General features: G+C 46.4%; 2 protein-coding genes across 8 annotated transcripts in view; one reads left to right on the top strand and one right to left on the bottom strand.

Annotated features, from left to right (window-relative positions):
- Positions 1–21,488, top strand: part of LOC138837635 (mediator of RNA polymerase II transcription subunit 12-like protein) — a 213,494-nt gene that overhangs the window by 101,653 nt on the left and 90,353 nt on the right. The window lies entirely within an intron of this gene.
- LOC138837638 (G-protein coupled receptor 87) lies at positions 921–20,145 on the bottom strand. The gene is made up of 3 exons (XM_070036574.1): positions 19,963–20,145; positions 9,111–9,224; positions 921–2,234 (listed from the first exon to the last, which is right to left on the bottom strand). Exons 2-3 carry the CDS (start codon positions 9,142–9,144, stop codon positions 1,192–1,194), a joined length of 1,077 nt encoding a protein of 358 aa, XP_069892675.1. The 5' UTR covers positions 9,145–9,224; positions 19,963–20,145; the 3' UTR covers positions 921–1,191.

Raw genomic sequence — 21,488 nt, 5'->3', positions numbered from 1 at the left:
TTTGCAGACAGATCACAAAAGTGTAAATGTAGTATTGGTTGTGTGCACGTTGCCTCTGTTACCTGTAATGCCCTCTTTGCTTAGCAAACATGTCTTCGCCCTCCTTTGTAACCATCCAGATTCGACATCAGTGTTGAGAACAGATCACACCCTTCATCAGTGCCCCTCCATTGAGTGCTCTGAAAATGAAGGCTGCTTCAAGCAAAGGTACATACTGAAGAAAGGGAAAATCTTCTAAGATGTCAATGTTTACTCTTGAACTTGTTTTTTGCCTGACTTACTCAACTCTATCCTTCATCTTATAGTTAAATATTTAAATTAATGACAGGTCTATGAAAGGCAGGCTATACTTTACAGGGAAGAACATTTTACTAATACATATTTAAAATGAAAACTGAAGAGACTATTCAATGAACTATATACATACATATATATATATATATACACACACACGCATAGGTATATATATGTGTGTGTATATATATATATATATATATATATATATATATACACACACACACACATCAGCCAAGCCTCTGTATTTTCTTCTGTACTATTAGTACATGAAGGTTAAATATATCATAAGGTTGTTTTAGTGATGGCAAGTGTAATTCAGAGTACTAAAAAGTCCTTACATGCCACTATGTGTTTCCTCTGTGGTAGTTGATATGAAATCATTAGTTGAACTTACTTTTATCCAATAGTTGAACACTATCAATATGTTTCTTAAAAAGATAGCCAAACTTCCTCTTGGCTCACGTCCCCACTATTACATCACACATTTTCTTCTTATGTGCATGGAGCAGTGATAAACGCAGGAACAGAGGGTAGTAAGGGTAGGGATGACAGAAGATCTAGTCATCAGTATTTGCTGAGTTGTGCAAACAGTTTATTGAATAGTAAGATTCTCCATAGTTTCTGTTCTCTGCAGAAGTATCTTGAGAGCAGCAGTGTGCTTCAGGACACTAAGGTAGTCAGTAACATGCTCCCCAGAAAGAAGGTCCTCCCACATCCTCAGTACCTCAGTTACCTTGCGCTTTGCCGAGCCTTTAGCTTGGCTCCAATTGTGCCCCAACGGCATGCCATTTCAGCGCTCTTTTTTTTTCATTTATACTTGATGGACTCCAGACCAGATAATGAAAATAGACATTTATTTACACTTTTTACACACTGATTCTCGGCCTGGCCTGCTTACACGTCAGTGTAGTCATAGTATATTCGGACTTCTGACCGCCTGACGCTTTGCAGAGATCGAATGCTTTCGCTTCGGGTTCTGATATTTGATTTTTTGAATAACCTTTTTGAAAATGACCTACACATGAAAAAGTAAATGATTGGATCTAGACAGACATTGCATGCAGACAAGAAAAGTGTCATTTCTTTGCAATAATACAGAATTTTATGTGCAGATTCATCTAAAAGCCTGTCTAAGTGACTGAAAGTAAAAGGAATTCTGCACAAGTGATATGGTAAAAAGCAGGTGAAAAACACTGCCACAACCACCCTAATGCTTTGGTTATGTTTTCGCTTTCGGCTAGACTGACTTATGAACTGCTTGCTGGATTTGTGGATGTACCTGGATATGGCTATGTAACACCCGATCAGAATGACCAGCACAGCCACAAACAAGCAGCTGTTGATGTAGACAACTGCCATGTGCCATGTGACTCCCAGGGGACTCTTAAGTCTGGTGCACTCATGAATGTTGTCAGTAGTCGGTTGACGGTTTGTTAGGATGATGTTTGGCAATGACAGAACAGCCATGATCACCCAAACACAAACAGATAAAACTTTTGTAAAGGTTATGCTATACATTCGCGAGTCCCCAAATGGCTTCACCACCTTCAGGTACCGGTCAATGCTGATCAGCCCTAGAAACACGATGGACGTATACATGTTTGCATAGAATAAAACGGAAGTGTATCTGCAGAGGATAAACTCGAAGTACCAGGGTCCAAATCCTGCACCGTGGACTATCCGAAATGGGAATGTCAGTGTCATTATGAGGTCAGCCACCACGATGTTTTTGAGGTAAAATATGAAGCTGGTTTTATTCCGAATGTGGAAGAAAATCCACACTGCCAGGCCGTTCAGCAAGATGCTTGCCACAAATAGGATGAGGTAAAGCACAGGCAGGACGATGGTGTCAAACTCGCCGTGAAGGGTGGTGTTCTCCTGGGGCCCATCGCTCGTGTTGGTCAGGGGGCGGCTTTGGTGGCTCTGCAGCTCCGCGCCTGGAGAAGTGGGAGACTCGGGTCAGTGCCTGGCATGCGCTCTGGGTTTAGTGTCAGTGACTTTCTGGTGATACCTAGGGCTCTTTCACGGGCCACTTAGGAGCAGAGATAAAGAAAATACCTTGATTTTTAAAACTAAAAATTTGCTGTTTTCAGACACAGCAAAGTTCTAAGCATAGATGTAACTTGCTGAACCATTTAGGACCATTTTCACTTTGATAGACCTCAAGTTACAGGTTGGTGTTTGGATTTTGGATTATAACCATCCATAAGTATTGCACATGATTTTAGACCCTTTCAACAAAATTTGTTTTCATAGTTAGATACCTCTAGTAAATGTTACTAGGTAGCCTAGTGAAAAAGGCATTTAAAAATTTTTTTTAAAGTTTTTTTATTTTATTTAAATTTTTTTATTGTGACTTTTTTACTTTCTTGTTCTTAGTATTTAAACTAAGCAACTTCTTAGGCAAGTAGGCAGCTTCTTACAGTAATTCTGCACTGCTCCGTTTTATTTACAAGGCTGGATTATGCCTATTACATTTATTAGGAGTTTTAAAGAATTTTTTTGTTTTTGGCAATTAGAATCCTGTGGTTCAGGCCTTACCACTATTGCATACTAGATGGAGCGGTCACAGGCATCCATGAAAGTGGCCTCTGCGATAGACAGATAATTCTCCACCTCCCCCCCCCCCTTCCTGCCCATCCCACCCTGCCCTGGGTCTAGCAGCACGCCCCAGCAGAGCACGGCAGCACACTCAGAAGACAGAGGAGAGTATTCACCTTTTAGATAAAAGACTAGAAGGAAGATCATTTCTGAATTTTTATTTTTTTGTTAAAATGTGTGTGTGTGTGTGTGTATGTGTGTGTGCGTGCATGTGTGTGTGCACACATGCACATGTGCGTGTGGCGGGTCTGGGGCTTGAACTCAAGGCCTGGGCACTGTCCCTGAGTTTTTTCTCTCAAGGGTACCACTCTACCACTTGAGCCACAGCGCCACTTCCAGCTTTTTCTGAGTAGTTTATGGGAAATAAGAGTCTCTAGGATTATAGGTATGAGCCACCAGTGCCCAGCTTACTTCTAGTTTTTTTGGTGGTTACTTGGACTGGTTTCAAACAGTGATCCTAAGATCTCAGCCTCCTGAGTGGCTAGGATTGTAAGCCTGAGCCGCTGGCTGGCGCCGACCATACTTCTTCTCACTGTGTGTTAGAATGATTTTGTGTTGTGTTTCCCTCATTTCCCAGTGTGGCAGCCAGCTTATTATTACATGCTTTGTTCAGTTTCCTTCTTTGAAGAAGTGGACCAGGAAAGAATTTTGATGATTATACTCCAAAAACGAGTTTTTAAATTGCTCCCTGGAATTTTAAGTGCCGGTTCTTCTTGTGTAGCCTTGTCCCCTTTTTAATTCATTTCCTTTTATACTTTACTATGCTTTTAAAAACTGGTTTTCCTGGCCTAAATATCCTTGCACAGTCTGTAATTTATTCCTGCTATGAAACTCACAGTACTCTTAAGCTTTAAGATGCTTAATTCAGCTCTCAGATCTTAACACTATCTTTCAGATCTATTTTATTCAATAAAGTGTCACTGTCCTTGTACCAAAAGACCCAAATCAAAGCCAGTAGAAGCTCTGAGAAGTGAGGTTTAGACATCTGCCTGGATTAATTTACCCAATTAAGCTATTAGCTCAGCTTTCATCTACAGAGGTAGACCTGTCTGGAAGTACTGGGAGAGCAAGGAGTGTCAGCCGCACAATAAGGGGTCCAGCGGAGGGACACGGTGTGGAGGGAGCAGCAGCACTCTCTTGTTGGAGTGGTGACCGCCTTGGAACAGTCCCCTGTGAACAGACTGGCAAGGCAGGTGGACCACGGGGTGGCCCCAGCCACGGGTGTGGTGTGGCGTGGAGCTGCAACCCTTGGTTGGCTCCGTGCATCTGCGCACACATCCCGTGGTGTCTGGGAGGAACCCGCCCTTCCTCATTCCAGCGTTCCTAGGGAGTAGTCCAGCGTATCATTACATTCTAAGGCCTACTTATGTGGATAAGTGCTCTTATTCAACGACAACTTTGCAATTATGATTATTATTAAGGAGTCAAATCAGAATGTCAGTAGAAGTCTGAATGTGCTTATAAATAAAGCAAGCAGGAGTGCTTCACTCCGCAGTGCTTGCTGAGCTGTTTTGTGACTTTCTGTTGTTCCTTGTTGCTCAAGTCACTGATTCTGTTATAGTGTTTGCCTCAGTAACATACATGCTGGATTAATGTTTTGAAACACAGGACTCCTTAGCTCAGTGGGTTAGGCTTCAGCCAGTATCATGTCATTTGCAAATCCCACATTTATAACAAATTAGTAGTAAACAAATTAGTAGTGAAGACCTATGCTGGGTTATTTTTGTGAAATCATGTGGTACAGAGAGACAAAAACATTTCCTGGGAATGGCTCAGAACTTAATGTTGAAGGGTTTGCTTAGCATGCGCAAGCCCAGGGGTCCAGACTTGATGCAATTGATTTGTTAGGGAACGTTTTTAATAATGATAGCTTGGTATTCAGTTAAAAATGTGATAAGACGTTGTTGGGTAGAAGAGCTGTTTTCTCACATGTTCTTTGTTTGCTAAGATGGTAGCCCCTGTGTTGTACATTGCAGGCCTTTTTACAGAATGATTGTAATTGTGAGTAAAGAGTATAAAGATTTTTTTCCCCTCCCAACCCTTTGCAAATTAAAAACTGCAGTGAATGACAGCTGGATGCCAGTGGCTCACGCCTGTCATCCTAGCTACTCGGGAGGTTGAGATCTGAGGACCTCGGTTCAAAGCCAGCCCAGGCAGGAAAGTCTGTGAGACTCTTATCTCTTATCTCCAATAGACTACCAGAAAACCGGAAGTGGCACTGTGGCTCAAGGGGTAGAGCGCTTGCCTTGAGCTGAAGAGCTGAGGGACAGCGCCCAGGCTCCAAGTTCAAGACCCATGCCCAAAATACAAAAACAAACAAAAAACCTGCAATGACATATAAGTAGTTCCTGTAAGGTACCAGTGGCTCAGACCTGTAATCCTAGCTGCTCAACATCACGATTCCAAGCCACCCCAGGTAGAAAAGTACACAAAACTCAGCCAGTAAAAAAGCTAGACTGGAGGGTTTACTTAGGTAATACCAGCCCTGAGCAAGTAAGCTGAGCAAAAGTGTGAGCCCTAAGTTTAAGCCACAGTACTGGCAAAAATAAATTTAAAAAAGGAAGGGTGAATCTCTGTAAAATTATTTTGTGGACTGCTTGAGTTTGTGTGTGTGTGTCTGTGTGTGTCTGTGTGTGTGTGTGCATGCGTGTGCACACACACGATTGGCTGGTGGGGGAAAACTGCTTAGCTAGGAGAATGTGCGTACCATCCTGGGTGCATGCGTGTATAGGTTAGGAGGATGTGTGTACCGTCCTGGGTGCATGCGTGTATAGGTTAGGAGGGTGTGTGTATCATCCTGGGTGCATGCGTGTATAGGTTAGGAGGGTGTGTGTACCATCCTGGGTGCATGTATGTATAGGTTAGGAGGGTGTGTGTACCGTCCTGGGTGCATGCGTGTATAGGTTAGGAGAATGTGTGTACCGTCCTGGGTGCATGCGTGTATAGGTTAGGAGAATGTGTGTACCATCCTGGGTGCATGCGTTTATAGGTTAGGAGGATGTGTGTACCGTCCTGGGTGCATGCGTGTATAGGTTAGGAGGGTGTGTGTATCATCCTGGGTGCATGCGTGTATAGGTTAGGAGGGTGTGTGTACCGTCCTGGGTGCATGCGTGTATAGGTTAGGAGGATGTGTGTACCGTCCTGGGTGCATGCGTTTATAGGTTAGGAGGGTGTCTGGCCGTCCTGGGTGCATGCGTGTATAGGTTAGGAGGGTGTCTGGCCGTCCTGGGTGCATGCGTGTATAGGTTAGGAGGGTGTGTGTACCGTCCTGGGTGCATGCGTGTATAGGTTAGGAGGGTGTGTGTATCATCCTGGGTGCATGCGTGTATAGGTTAGGAGGGTGTGTGTACCATCCTGGGTGCATGTATGTATAGGTTAGGAGGGTGTGTGTACCGTCCTGGGTGCATGCGTGTATAGGTTAGGAGAATGTGTGTACCGTCCTGGGTGCATGCGTGTATAGGTTAGGAGAATGTGTGTACCATCCTGGGTGCATGCGTTTATAGGTTAGGAGGATGTGTGTACCGTCCTGGGTGCATGCGTGTATAGGTTAGGAGGGTGTGTGTATCATCCTGGGTGCATGCGTGTATAGGTTAGGAGGGTGTGTGTACCGTCCTGGGTGCATGCGTGTATAGGTTAGGAGGATGTGTGTACCGTCCTGGGTGCATGCGTTTATAGGTTAGGAGGGTGTCTGGCCGTCCTGGGTGCATGCGTGTATAGGTTAGGAGGGTGTCTGGCCGTCCTGGGTGCATGCGTGTATAGGTTAGGAGGATGTGTGTACCGTCCTGGGTGCATGCGTGTATAGGTTAGGAGGGTGTGTGTATCATCCTGGGTGCATGCGTGTATAGGTTAGGAGGGTGTGTGTACCATCCTGGGTGCATGTATGTATAGGTTAGGAGGGTGTGTGTACCGTCCTGGGTGCATGCGTGTATAGGTTAGGAGAATGTGTGTACCGTCCTGGGTGCATGCGTGTATAGGTTAGGAGAATGTGTGTACCATCCTGGGTGCATGCGTTTATAGGTTAGGAGGATGTGTGTACCGTCCTGGGTGCATGCGTGTATAGGTTAGGAGGGTGTGTGTATCATCCTGGGTGCATGCGTGTATAGGTTAGGAGGGTGTGTGTACCGTCCTGGGTGCATGCGTGTATAGGTTAGGAGGATGTGTGTACCGTCCTGGGTGCATGCGTTTATAGGTTAGGAGGGTGTCTGGCCGTCCTGGGTGCATGCGTGTATAGGTTAGGAGGGTGTCTGGCCGTCCTGGGTGCATGCGTGTATAGGTTAGGAGGGTGTGTGTACCGTCCTGGGTGCATGCGTGTATAGGTTAGGAGGGTGTGTGTATCATCCTGGGTGCATGCGTGTATAGGTTAGGAGGGTGTGTGTACCATCCTGGGTGCATGTATGTATAGGTAAGGAGGGTGTGTGTACCGTCCTGGGTGCATGCGTGTATAGGTTAGGAGAATGTGTGTACCGTCCTGGGTGCATGCGTGTATAGGTTAGGAGAATGTGTGTACCATCCTGGGTGCATGCGTTTATAGGTTAGGAGGATGTGTGTACCGTCCTGGGTGCATGCGTGTATAGGTTAGGAGGGTGTGTGTATCATCCTGGGTGCATGCGTGTATAGGTTAGGAGGGTGTGTGTACCGTCCTGGGTGCATGCGTGTATAGGTTAGGAGGGTGTGTGTATCATCCTGGGTGCATGTATGTATAGGTTAGGAGGGTGTGTGTACCGTCCTGGGTGCATGCGTGTATAGGTTAGGAGAATGTGTGTACCGTCCTGGGTGCATGCGTTTATAGGTTAGGAGGGTGTCTGGCCGTCCTGGGTGCATGCGTGTATAGGTTAGGAGGGTGTCTGGCCGTCCTGGGTGCATGCGTGTATAGGTTAGGAGGGTGTGTGTACCATCCTGGGTGCATGTGTGTATAGGTTAGGAGGGTGTCTGGCCGTCCTGGATGCATGCGTGTATAGGTTAGGAGGGTGTGTGTACCGTCCTGGGTGCATGTGTGTATAGGTTAGGAGGGTGTGTGTACCGTCCTGGGTGCATGTGTGTATAGGTTAGGAGGGTGTCTGGCCGTCCTGGGTGCATGCGTGTATAGGTTAGGAGGGTGTCTGGCCGTCCTGGGTGCATGTGTGTATAGGTTAGGAGGGTGTCTGGCCTTTGTATCCAATACAGCCCTATGCATATGTGACTTTTAACTTTACATTTAAATTTAAGCACAATTACAACTTCAGTTTATTTGTTGCATTAGCCACATTAAAGGTTTTCATGTTTGTAGAAGTCCTAGATGGTTGTGCTGGAGTCGACACTTAGCAGCCCCTTAAATGGAATATTTGATAGCTGTTGTGCCGGTAGATGAGGTGAAATTCTTTGCAACCATTATTTCAAGCACAGTGGCTGGTAGTAAGTGCTGTGCATGGTCATGTTAGTATAATCACAGTGTTCGTCGTACAAGGAGAAGCACAGGACGTTGCTGCCCTTGCCCATTGGTCACTGGGGTGACCCGTCACAACCTGCCAAAGTGTCAACGCATGTCCCTGCTCCCTGCTCTCTGCCTCAGGGGGATCACATAATAAAGTCTACAGATGAAGCGGCGTCTCACTACAACATAGGCCCTTGTGTGATCATTTCTAAGAGTACCTAAAGAGGAAGTGGATTTATTTGTGGCCTCCTGAGCACCTTACTGAGCCTTGGTGTGGACTGTTAAGTCTGGAAAGTAGTATGTACTCGATTTAGTCCTCATCCCTGTGAAGATGATGGTGGTGGATGGCATGAAGTTAAGAGAGGTGATGCGAAGCCCTCGTGGTGCCATTCTCTGTTAGCTCCTCTCTCCTTAATCAGAGTTGTGAAGCTGAGGGCTGGGTTGTTGCTTTGCCAGTCCTGGGGCCTGAATTTAGGGTCTGTGTCTGTCCTTGAGCCTTTTCTGTTAAAGGCTAGCACTCTTTAACCCTTGAACCACAGCTCCACCCTTCACTGGAGATAAAAAGTCACAGGGACTTTTCTGTCTAGGCTGGCTTTGGACCACAATCCTCAGGCCTCAGCCTCCTGTGGAGCTAGGATTGTATGCGTGAGCCACCTGCCTGGCTGTAGCTTTACTAAATCCCTCAACACACTGAGGTACTTGGCTGTTGGTTTTGAGACCCTTAAAACCCCAAATCTTTTCACAGTGGGAGCAGTCACTAGAAAAAGTCTGATTTTCTTGGCATCTCTTACTGTGTCCTTACTTGGTAATTTTGTCAGTGTCAGGTTGAGCCCCATTCTTCAGCTGAGGAGAGCTGTGAGCAGAGCGGCATGTCAGGGGGTGCGGACGGGGGACGGGGGCATCGGGGAGGCGGCGTCTGGGGAGAAAAATGGACAAAGAAAGCTCTGAACATGCAGTATGTTGATCTTTTCAGTAAAAAGATTACCCCGCACGTATAGAGACATTCTTTAGACATGAACGTCTATGTCACAAAAATGTTTTTATGTCTTTTTTTTCAGTCTGCTTTGACATTCAGACTGCTTCTGTGAACAATTGCTCAATTTCAGTAATCAGTAGAGGAATTAAAATCACAACCCCAGACAATTTCACATCTACTGGGATGACAATCAAAAGGGTAGAAATGAGTGCTGCTGAGAACGTGGACAAATGAAGCCCTGAGAGTGAAGGACACGGAGAGAAGTTGGGGTGGCACGGCAGCGGCTCCCTACGCAGTGAGACCTAAATGTGTCAGGCAGGCCGGCAATCCCACACTACTGTGTGCACCCCCACGAGAGAGGAAGGCATTTGCCCACCTGAGGGTCTGCACGCAGATGTTCCTAGTAGCATTATTCATGATGGTTTCAAGAGGACTGAGTACTGACTGGTTAATTGGGTAGTAAAACATGGTATCACCATTACACTACTCAGCAACAAGATATAAAGGGGTACAGCTACCACAGGGATGTACCTCAGAAACGTTTTGCAAGAGAAAGAGGTGGTCACAAAAGATCCTATAACATTTAAGCCAAATGTCCAGAAAAGGTAAATCCAGAGAGAGAGAGAGAGAGAGAGAGAGAAATCACATTAACGTTTGCTTGGCTTGGGACAGAGAGAGGCTAACAGGGATGGAAACTGGATTATGGCGTTGGTGGCACTAATCTCTAAAAATGAATGAAAGTTTGGTTATATCTCAAAAAAAGGAAGAAAGAATATAAAGAATCGAAGAATCCCCAAACAGGCTAACATCTCACTGTTGTGACAGGTTCTTTTTTGTTGGTGGTGGTGGTGGTTGTGGGGCTTGACCTCTGGGCCTGGGCGCTGTCCCTCAGCTCTTCAGCTCAAGGCTAGCGCTCTACCACTTGGGCCACAGCGCCACTTCTGGTTTTCTGTGGTTTATTGGAGATCAGAGTCTCATGGACTTTCCTGTAGGGGTTGGCTTTGAACCTCGATCCTCAGATCTCAAGTCTGAGTAGCTAGGATGACAGGTGTGAGCCACCAGCACCCAGTTTTAAAACTAAGACAAAAGTATGTAAAAACATACCCTGCCCTCTGTTTAAGTACACATTGATCAAGATACATTGTATTCATAGACTACTTGGTTAAACGCAGTTCCTTTGTATATCTACTTAGAGACAACAATTTTTTTAAAAAAGAAGCTGGGGGCAGGTGGCTCACGCCTGTAGTCCTAGCTACTAAAGAGGCTGAGATCTGAGGATCGTGGTTCAAAGCCAGACCGAGCAGGAAAGTCCATGAGACTCTGATCTCCAATGAACCACCAGAAAACCAGAAGTGGTGCTGTGGCTTAAGTGGTAGAGCGCTCGCCTTGAGCTGAGGGACAACACCCAGGTCTGGAGTTCAAGCCTCATGACCAACCAAAAAAAAGAAAAAAAAAGACAGTAAAGCTGGTTCCAGTTTCTCATGCCAGCAGTCACAGTTTTAGGAGGCTGAGATCTGAGAATCATGGTTTGAAGTCAGCCTGGACCAATTAGCCACCCAAAAAGTTGGAAGTGGAGGTATGGCTCAAGTGGTAGAGCACCAGACTTGAGCAGAAAAGCTAAAGGACAATGCCCAGGTCCTGAGTTCAAGCCCCAGTCCCAGGGAGAGGACTGTACCTGAAGAAGTGGCCAGAGAGCTAGGAGAATCATCAGAAGAATATCTTGAAGGCCTAGAAGAAAGTTGTAGGAAGGAGGAAATGTAGCTGGCGTGTTCCTGGCGTGGGAGCCATGGGACATGGGCGAGCAGTGTGCCTCTGGATGTGGTTGGGCTCTTTGGGCAGGCTGTGTGCGTGGCTCAGGCAGAGGCAGCGGCCTGGTGGCACAGGGAGGTGGGAGGTGAGGACACTCGCAAAGGCCAGGCCTCGTCAGAGGAGCAGGGGGAGGCAGGAGTGCAGGGCGGTGGGGGACGGAGTGGAGGGAGCGTTTTGTGAAGGGTGTCACTTAATGCGTGGCATTTTAAAATCCCATTGTCCCAGTTGGGATTAAAGCTTTGGGAGACAAATAGGAAGGGTTTGGCCGTGTGGCCCTCTGGATCCAGTCCCAGATGCTTGTTGCTTCGCAGCTTGCTGCTTGTGTTAAAATGAGTATCGGGAGCAGCCTGCAGGGTTGCTCAGGGCAAAGTCATCTGGCCGATGCTTGTTCATGAAGCTGGATCTTCTTCACTTACACCAGACCCCGTCTGCCTTCTGCCCTTGTCCCCAGCTTCCGCCCTTCACGGTCAGGGCTCCTGTCCTGCCACCCACCCACAGCTCCCTGCTGAGAAACCGCTCCAGGCCCAGTTTCACATCCAGTCTGGGGGTTAGATGGTATCTCCAGGCAGATACCATGCATTGGTTACTTAGCAATGTCTCTCTGTGGTAGTGGTGGTGTCATCTGTTTTAAAATAAAGGTTGTGGGAAAGGATTCACATGTGCTCAATTTCTTCTTTCCCTTAGACTCCAAACCCAATGCATAATTTCTCATGCAGTCATCACAGCAGTTCTGTGACCTAAATATTTTATTCTCCCCACCTCCAGAGGATGAGAAGATCACACATCAGGAAATTACATGTAAGAAGAGTGTAACAATAGAAAATTTTATTCTAAGCCAGGTGCTGGTGGCTCACACCTATAATCCTAGCTACTCAGGAGACTGAGATCTGAGGATTGCAGTTCAAAGCCAGCCCGGGTAGACAAGTCCGTGACCACTCATCTCCAGTTAACCACCAGAAAACCACAAGTGGGCTGTGGCTCAAAGTGGCAGAGCACTAGCTTTGAACTAGCAAAAGAGCTCAGGGACAGCGCCCCAGGCCCTGAGTTCAAGTCCCACAACCAACAAAAAAGAAAAGAAATTTAGAAATTTATATTCTGTTAGGCATTGGTTGTGAATAAATTCTACTAAAAAGTTATCACATCAGCTACACTACTAAGAAAATGAAAAATTAACCCAGAGTTTTGCCCTGTGCTGAGAAGATTGCCCACCTGTGGCATGATGAGCTACTCCTTCTGCTGGGGAGTGAGCTCTTGGTTCACGTGTGGATGCTCCCTGCTGACCCCTCCCTGCTGTCTCCCAACACCTGACCCTTTAATCTGTGTGATTCCTCAGGTGCTCTTGTGATTATAGATGCTTTCCTCTGGGCCGCCGCCTCCTCCAGCCCTCGTCTTTCTGGCGTTAGTGGCCCTGGCTGAGTGCGCTTTTTGAATTGTCCTCCTTGTTTCCACTTAGCACCCCAGAAAAGGTAGTTGTAAGAGCTCTTATTTAGCTTCTGCCCAAGACCTTATTAGTTGTCACACTTGACTTTGGCTCTGTGCCTGACCTCTTCAGGGACTTGCAAGTAAAAAAGCCTCCACATAGCCCTAGCTTTATGGTTGGGAAAAGTTTAGGAGGAATAGAGCAGGGCGTATGTCAGATGAGCCATGGGGAGGCTGGGGAGGCCAGGGAGGCCTGGACGCCCAGGACTAAGAACTGCTGGCCTCCACATGCAGCCTGGAGGTCCAGGCCTCGGCGGGGGCGGAGAGTCCTCTGAACAACTCGGGACACACCTTTCTTTCTAATCAGGAGGAACAGGTAGATCCTGCTGGGCAGGGCTGGTGCCCAAATGCTCTGGGCCTCATGGGCTGGGCCTCATTGCTGCCCGTCAGGCCAAGGTCTGAAAGACAAATGCAGTCAAGTGCTCCTCACCTTCATGCTTTGGACTTGGTGTTTGGTGGGAGTGGTCTCAAGTGATGGAGCAGTAGTGTCAAACCGTTCTATATTGTTCTTTTTTGAACAAGGACAAAAACCCTTACAAAATGGTAAGGATTTCAAATCTAAGAGGTTGTCGCGTTCCTACTCAACGTGACATTTAAGCCCACCAGGAATGTACATATACTGATGTGGTGCTTAAGTTTCAGTGATAAAAATGGACTATTGCCAGGTGCTAGTGGCTCATGCCTGCCATCCCAGCTACTCAGGAGGCTGAGATCTGAGGATCGTGGTTCAAAGCCAGCCCGGGCAGGAAAATCCGTGAGACTCTTATCTCCAATAAACCACCAGAAAACTGGAAGTGGCGCTGTGGCTCAGGTGGTAGAATGCTAGACTTGAGCTGAAGAGCTGAGGGACAGTGCCTGGGCCCAGAGTTCAAGCCCCATGACTGACCAAAAAAAAAAAAAAAGGACTATTTACAGAAGCCTTCAGGTGCAGTTTCTGAAAGAAGCAACCTCCCTTATATTTTATATCTACCTATCACCTAAGAATCACTCCAGCTTTAAAATGGAGTGTGTGGGGTGTGCCAGTAAGCTGAGACAGTAGCTCTGCCGAAGACCTGGGGAAATGGTTTGTAGTAGCATCAGGTCACTGCATTCATAGAGTATCTCATTAATGCCTGCTCGAGTCTTTCCCAAGGAGGTGGAGTACAGAGCCATCGCCCCTCAGTCAGGTTTGCAATCACGTCGCTGTGCTGAACGTGCATCATTTATAATCAGGTATATTTTGGTTTCTGTGTAGCCTTCACATTTGTTACAGGCAACCTTTAGTTTCCTGCCCGGTGTGTATAGATATACATATATGGGTATAAACTGGATCACAGCCTCCACCTGGCTATGAGCTGTCCTGTCTGTGAGCTGATCTGGCCTCTGCTGTACTGCGTTGAAGAGTCTTGTTGGTAGGAAAAGTCCTGGGCCAAGGTCCCAAGAACAGCTTTCCTGTTTTTGCCTCTCAGCTGTGAAATGGAGAGAAAAATAAATACTTGACTGCTTCCCAAAGGTAATGTTTGAATCTGGTGAGATACCATAATGCCAAGTTAGCTTTATATTATATTGCAAATGCCATATACAGGCACAATTCTTGGCAACCTTTTTCTGCTTAATAATAAACTGATTACTCACTTGGTTCAGTTTTACAGCCTTTGGGTTGAAACATACATTTCATTTTTGTGTTTAGGCCCGGTGTAGTTTAGAATAAGTAAATTCAGAGTCATTGAAGTGGTCAGAGAAAATGGGACTTGAGACTAATAATGTTCTGTGTTGAATAATCCTTGACTATTAGCAGCTGAATTAGGGGAGAAGAAGGCTTTTCATAAGCTGATTAGATAGTAGTCCTTGTCTTAGAAGGTCATCCTGTGCCTTGAACACTAAACTTAAGAGTTTTTTTTATTATTTTTTCACAGTTCTGATAAGGTCATCATTATGGTTTACTGAGGATAGATTTCACTAAGCTTAGCCATTTATTATGGTGCTCAGGTTAGCAGAGCTAATTGTTCTAGTCTTAACCAAAGCTTAGTGTTAAGTTAATGGAATGAGTCAAAGAATATTTTTCATGCAGCTATCTCCTTTGTCTTCATTGATGGTTTCATTATTCTTATTACTAATCTTTATTATTTTAGGTGGTTGTGTCAACACATCATTTTATGAATGCAGTGCATTGATCCATGGCCCCTTCCATTGCTCACCTCTCCCAATTCCCATCCACACCAGTAGTTTTATGATCTTGTATTCTGCTTCTCAAGAAATTGTTACTTACAAAGATTAAATATTTTTAAATAACCGATAGTGTTCATTAATATCTATAGTGTAGGTAGCCTGCACCTTACTCATTCTTGATGAGGTCTGTGACATGAGTAGATACTTGTTTGTCAGCATTAATTATCCTCAGTATTTCTGATCTTCTCTCCTAGAGACAAAGACCCATCCTTACACATACGTAGTGCAGGTTTATGAATCATAATCATAGTATGCTCAAGTGTATCATCAACCTCCATCACTTTTATTTATTTTTTCTTTTTCATCTGACACTGGAACTTGAACTTGGCACTTGACGCTTATCGCTCATTGGCAGGTACCCTATCACCTGAGACAAGCCTCCAAATCCAATGTCCATCACTTTTTTTTTTTTTTTTTTTTGGCCAGTCCTGGGGCGTGAACTCAAGGCCTGTGCGCTGTCCCTAAGCTTCTTTTGCTCAAGGCTAGTGCTCTGTCACTTGAGCCACAGCTCCACTTTTGGTTTATGAATGGTTCAGTGAAGATAAAAGTCTCATAGGGGGGGCTGGGAAGTTGGCTCAGTGGTAGAAGCGCTTGCCTTGCAAGCCTGAGGCCCTGGGTTCGATTCCTCAGAACCACATAAGCAAAAGGAAAAAAGCCGGAAGTGGTGCTGTGGCTCAAGTGGTAGAGCGCTAGCCTTGAGCTGAAGAGCTGAGGGACAGCACCCAGGCCCAGAGTTCAGGCCCCACGACTGGACCCAAAAAAAAAAAAAAAAAAAAAAAAAAAAAAAAAAAAAAAAAAAAAAAGTCTCATAGGGACTTTTCTGCCCAGGCTGGCTTTGAACTGCAGTCCTGTGGTCTCAGCCTCCTGGGTGGCTAGGATGGCAGGCGGGAGCCACCGGCGCCTGCTCCTGCACACTGCTTAGAGCTGTCCCTGTTTCCCTGCACCAGGCAAGTGCTCCTCAGTCCCTGCTTCAGTGCCATTTGCCCTGCGGTAGTATTGCGTCTTCACACTCCCCCGACCACCTGTGTCCTTCCGCTGGTCTGCTTCTAGTGACTGACGGACGGCTGCCCGCACACGTGATGTCATGTTAGGGTCTCATCGGGTGAAACCAAACGTGGCTCTTAGAGAGGAGTTCCACACAGCTCATCTTGGCTACTCTCCTCTAGTTTCTGACTTCTAAACAAAGGAGTACAATCCAGGATGATTTGACAGAGGGTAGAGATTGCAGCTGACCTGTTTTTTTAATAAGGCATAATGGAAGACAATGCGGAAGCCTAACTAAACTGAGCTTTCTGATGTATCTGCACAGCTCGAGTGCAGTGAGGAGTTATAGACTCAAGTGCCAGCACCTACTCCAAATAATGTCGAGCCAGGCGCCAGCGCCCCATGGCCACCCAGACCGCGGCAGCCTGAGTCCTGACCCGAGGAGCCCCCCTGCTCCCCTTCCCCGCCCCGGGGAGCAGCCGCTCTTGGCTCTGCTCCTGGGCAGGCACTGGGCGGGGACCCTGGGATTTACCCAGAGAACTGGATGGTTAGACACTTGGCTTGAACTTTAATGCTGGCTTAGGTTTGTTGAAGTCTGTGGATACAACGGGCAACATCCAGCTTCATGTGGAACCGCCCCTGTCTCCCTTCTCTAGCATCTGCCAGTGCTTGTGGGACCTGGAGCCTTGTTACTGGGTTGAAACTTTCTCTAACTTGTTACTTTCCTTTTTACTTGAAATTGATGTAGCTTTAAAGGAGAGTTTGGATAATCTCGGGATTCTGGGACATAATGGCATTGTAATTGATTTGAGATGCATATTCCTTCAAAATGCCAACATTTCCTCTCAGTGTTGGTATATCACAGGCTGAAGTGGTATCAGAATTGAAGCTGGTATATTTGGTGACATTGGATTGAGTCTGCTGGGGTGCAGGGAGGCTTTCCTAGAGTAAGCTATGCAGACACAGCAGCAAGGTGCAGCTGTGCAGGGGGAGCACGGTGTGGCTGTGCACGGGCCTGTGGCCGGCTTGGCCTGCACCACCTTTGAGCTGCCCAGCGCACATGCAGCGGTCTCTTTGCTCTCGCCCTCGAGTGTGCTCACAGCAGCCTTAGCCATCTGTGTCCTTCCAGAGGAATTTACAGCATTAAGTTAGTAGGAGCTGTTTTCCTGCTAATTGAGGTCTGCCTTCAGACCCATCACGAGCAAATAAATAGGAAGAGATGAGTGTAGCAGACTTTAATCCCCCACTCTCCTGACTTAGAGTTAATTTGTGCGTCCCTCCTGTGAAGCATGTTGGTGTTTTTATGTATTGTATCTATCTTTATAAAGTCATAGATATGTTTGAACCTGGCAATGTCTACTTAAGTAAAATAGCCCTGTGTGAGTACATGGTAGGCACTGCTTGTTGGCGTGAAGTGAAGTTACTGGTGGAAGATGAGACAGCATCAGGAAAAAGTCTTCCCATTGGAGCTGGGGTGGGGAAAACTTCACGATGGAGGTACAGAGTACCCGCTAGTTAAAATAGTTGTGCTGCTGAGTCTCCTCCAGGTTGGGAGAGGAACAGAAGTCACCAAGGCGGCGGTCAGTGTGTCTCACCTCTGCGGCCTGCAGCGTCACGTGCTCAGCCCGGTTTGGTACACTGGCTGTCTGTCTCTGGTCTGTAGTTATGTATGCACTGTAAACTAAACATGGCTGTGCTGTGTCCCGGCGTGACTTTGCTCAGACTGGATACTATCAGATACTTAGAGTTTCTTGCACTCAGGAGTAAAAGAGAGAGAGAAATAAAATTTGAGGTCTAGTGACTACAGTTTTTATTATATGAAAATGTGTGTGTGTGTGTGTGTGTGTGTGTGTGTGTGTGTGTGTGTGTGTGTGTGTGTGTGTGTGTGTGTGTGTGTGTAATGTTTGTAGCCTGAATGAAATTAAGACCAATTTTAGAAAAAAGGAATATTGATCATTAACAGATAGTATAGTTTTATCACTGATTCAGTGTGATCAAATAGCATGATGGCACATGGATAGAGCTGTGTGCTACTAAAGAGACTGAGACTCCCTTCAGGTACCATTCAGTGTTCTCGTATTCACATATAGTGGCACACTTTGAGGGAAGGCTCACTGTCCAGACCTCTGCATACTCAAATGTCATCAACAAAACTGAAGGTTAAAGATACACCTACAATTACTTTTTCAGTTATATTAAACACTTAAAGACCTGAATGATGAAAACTTAGTAGCACGCTTGAAGGAACGCTGTTCCCTGGGTGAGTAGTGCTGAGACAATCTTGCCCTGGTACATAGGTACATAACATTGTCTTGCTAAAGCTTTCCCCTTGGTTCGCCAAATGCACTGTACTCCTGTAAGTTGTGAGTAGTGGCTGTCTAGCATGGAACGGGCTCTGAATACATATATCCGGATGTGCTGGTACTCACACCTGTAATCCTTCCTACTCAGGAGGCTGAGCTCTGAGGAGCCTGCTTCAAAGCCAGCCGGGCAGGACCTCTTATCACCACTGGACTGCCAAAAAAGCCAGAAGTTGAGTTCCAGCTCAAGTGGTGAAGCCTAGCCTTGAGCCAACAGAACCTCAGGGGCAGGGCCCAGGCCCTGAGGTCAAAGACTAGCACGGGCACCAAAAATAAACAACAAACAATCCAGTAAGCAGTCCTGCCACGTTTCCATCTTATCTCTTAGTCAACTTACCCAAAATGATCCATTCTCAATGTTATTTGTAATGGCTCAGCCTGACAGGCAGGAGAAGGAGCAGGCCATCTACCTCAGATGACGCTAAGTCTGAGGCGGCAGTTCCCGGCGATGGCTTGGCTTTCTTCTGTCCTTCTGAGAGCCACTCAGCGGACACTACCGTGTGTACACGGCTGAAGTGTTTTTTCTGTGAACACTTCATTGCAAGCTTCTTTGGCCATGGGCCGTTGGCCGTGCGCTGTCTGCTCCTGTCTGATGTACTGACTCTCAGCATTTTGGCATATCCCGTTTTGATTCAGGACCCTGCCTTTCTTGGGCCTCTTGGGTTTTCATGTGTTTCCTTCATTTTACTCAGCTTAGGAGCATACAAAGAAGAGATAGCCATTCTGGTCCTCTCTATCTGAAATCTATGTGCTATAATGAAATAATTGTCTTATTCTTAAAGAGAATGAAACACTAAGATACCAAGAGAAAGGAAGAAAAACAGACTCTGAAGGGAAAGGCACAAAAGAATATTGGTTTGTCTCCTTTCCCTCCCTTATACCTGACAGCAGGAAACCCTCTCAGGGTATCAATTATATGATTATATGACAAAATCCATTGCTTTTCTCAGCAACACCCTTAACTTTGGAATTCAGAAATTAAATTATTCCTCGATCCCATTTTCCAAAATACATGAATTCCTTCACAAATGCTCATGTGAGTAATAACAGTCTGAGGATGAGATCTTAAGAGTTAACCTGGAGATGGATGAAATAATAATGAAATGAGGTGCCAGTGGGTGTCTGAGTCTCCTTCCAATACTCAGTTAGGTGGAGCCAGGTCTATGGCTGTTCCTATTGCTAGGAAACTGGAGTATCAAACTGTGTTAGGGAAGAAAACGGCTCTCAATAAGTGATGGTACTTCACGTGAACGCTGATTCCAGTTGAGAGCAGCTGTGGCCTTCTCTGGGAGATAAACCCTAACCTTATAAATCCCAGAAGCACTGGGGCAGAGGCTCTTTGCCTGCATGCCTGCTTCCCCTCTCCCTCCCTGCAGGGAGGCAGAGCCCGCTGGCCTGGCCTGTTTGTCAGTTGAGAGTGGCACTGTCTGCTGACACGTCTCAACATGATTTCTTGAACCATGAGGATTGCCCTGTTCCTCAGGTACCAGGAGAGACAGATGCTTGTTACCAAAATGAGATGACTAGGACAGAAAAGAGCCTTTTTAAAAGATCTGGATGGAAGATTCTGAAGCACGTTTAAGTGCTGAGTTTTGGGAAACAATCACAAGACGGTGAATTGTACTCGTCTAATACAGCAAATGCGGCTGGCCATGACCGCCGGTGCCTCTGGGCAGCTCTGCGAGCCCGCGACCGCCTTGGAGGGTGCAGGGTCTGCGCTGCCGCAGGCTGCTTGCCACATTCCCTTCAAACACCGGCTTCGGAAGCCTCATCACTCTTAATCAACTCAGTGTGCTACTAAACGCGACCTTAAGAAAATGGAAAGTTATTTTGTTTACCTTTCATTTCCATGGCTGTCTGTCCGTCCCCCTGACGGGAGTGTCGTCCAGCTGAAGCAGGCTTCTCATGTCTAATTTGAGTGAGACTAAAACTAAGGTTGGCTGGGAAGTGGGTTTTCTGGTGAAGCATAAAAAGTGAGCATGACTTTCTGCTGCCGGGGAAGAGAGGTGCTGCGTGCCCCGCTGCCCCTCCGCCCCTGCCTACCCTCTGGAGCACTTCCCAGGAACCACTCACACTCTCGGTGCTGTGTGTGTGACTCAGTGTGGGAGTAGGTGAGATTTGTAGGCTGGAGCAGCCTTCCCTGAACCTGCAGGAATCTCAGGTGACTCACTGGAGGGAGCACTCAGGGCTGGAATTAGCGCGGGAGGCGGAGGAGGAGAGGCGGGACCGGCCCTGCTCCTCGGGTCCACTGCGCGTCTGCCCTCTTTCCTGCTTTTGGATTTTCTATTGCTAATTAGAAAATACGCATTTTTTTTTTTTTTTTGTCGGTCTTGGGGCCTGAACTCTGGGCCTGGGCGCTGCCCCTCAGCTCTTCAGCTCAAGGCTAACGCTCTACCACTTGAGCCACAGCGCCACTTCTGGCTTTTTCTGCTTCTGTGGTGCTGAGGAATGGAACCCAGAGCCGCTGGCATGCAAGGCAAGCGCTCTACCACTGAGCCACTTTCCCAGCCCCGAAATTTAACTTAAATCGCTGGCTAAATTTTGGATTAAAAGAAATAAGAATATGTGTAATAAGTGATTTCTCAAAAGTATTATTCTACATGTTCAGCAATAAAATTAAAGGATATTTGTAGTAGTAGTTGATAACTTTGGAAACCTGTAGTTTTATTCAAGAATCTGATGAAATCTATAATGTAGTTTTATACATATTCAAATATAAACATTCAAAATGGTTCAGAGTTACTTAGGGAGCAGATCCATTGACTCCCTTCAACGGTATTCTTTTATAAAACACAGCTTGTTTGTGTGTGTGTGTGTGTGTGTGTGTGTGTGTGTGTGTGTGTGCGCGCGTGTGTGTGTGTGTGCGTGTGTGTGCGTGTGCGTGCGCCAGTCCTGGAGCTTGAACTCAGGGCCTGAGTACTCTCCCTGAGCTTTTGTGTTCAAGGTTAGCACTCTACCACCTGGGCCACAGTGCCACTTCTGGCGTTTTGGCTGGTTAATTGAAGACGAGAGGCTTGTGGACTTTCCTGCCCGAGCTGGCTTTGAACCATGATCCTCAGCTCTCAGCCTCCTGAATAATCTGGATAGCAGACGTGAGCCATTGGGCCCCAGCTTGTTTTGTCCTTTTAAAAGGAATCACATAGTAGCAAATGTATATAATTACATTTTTCTTACTTCTAATTAATTCCAGAACTTTGAGACAAAAATACCCTGTTTTCTTGCATTAAAAAAAAAGAAAGGGGCTGGGAAGGTGGCTCAGTGGTAGAGTGCTTGCCTTGCATGCATGAGGCCCTGGGTTCGATTCCTCAGCACCACATAAGCAGAAAAAGCTGGACGTGGTGCTTGGCTCCAGTGGTAGAGCACT

This window comes from Dipodomys merriami, unplaced genomic scaffold (genome assembly GCF_024711535.1).
Source record: "Dipodomys merriami isolate MVZ:Mamm:240054 unplaced genomic scaffold, mDipMer1.0.p SCAF_273, whole genome shotgun sequence".
Taxonomy (NCBI): domain Eukaryota; kingdom Metazoa; phylum Chordata; class Mammalia; order Rodentia; family Heteromyidae; genus Dipodomys; species Dipodomys merriami.
This window is presented reverse-complemented; position numbering and strand designations above follow the sequence as displayed.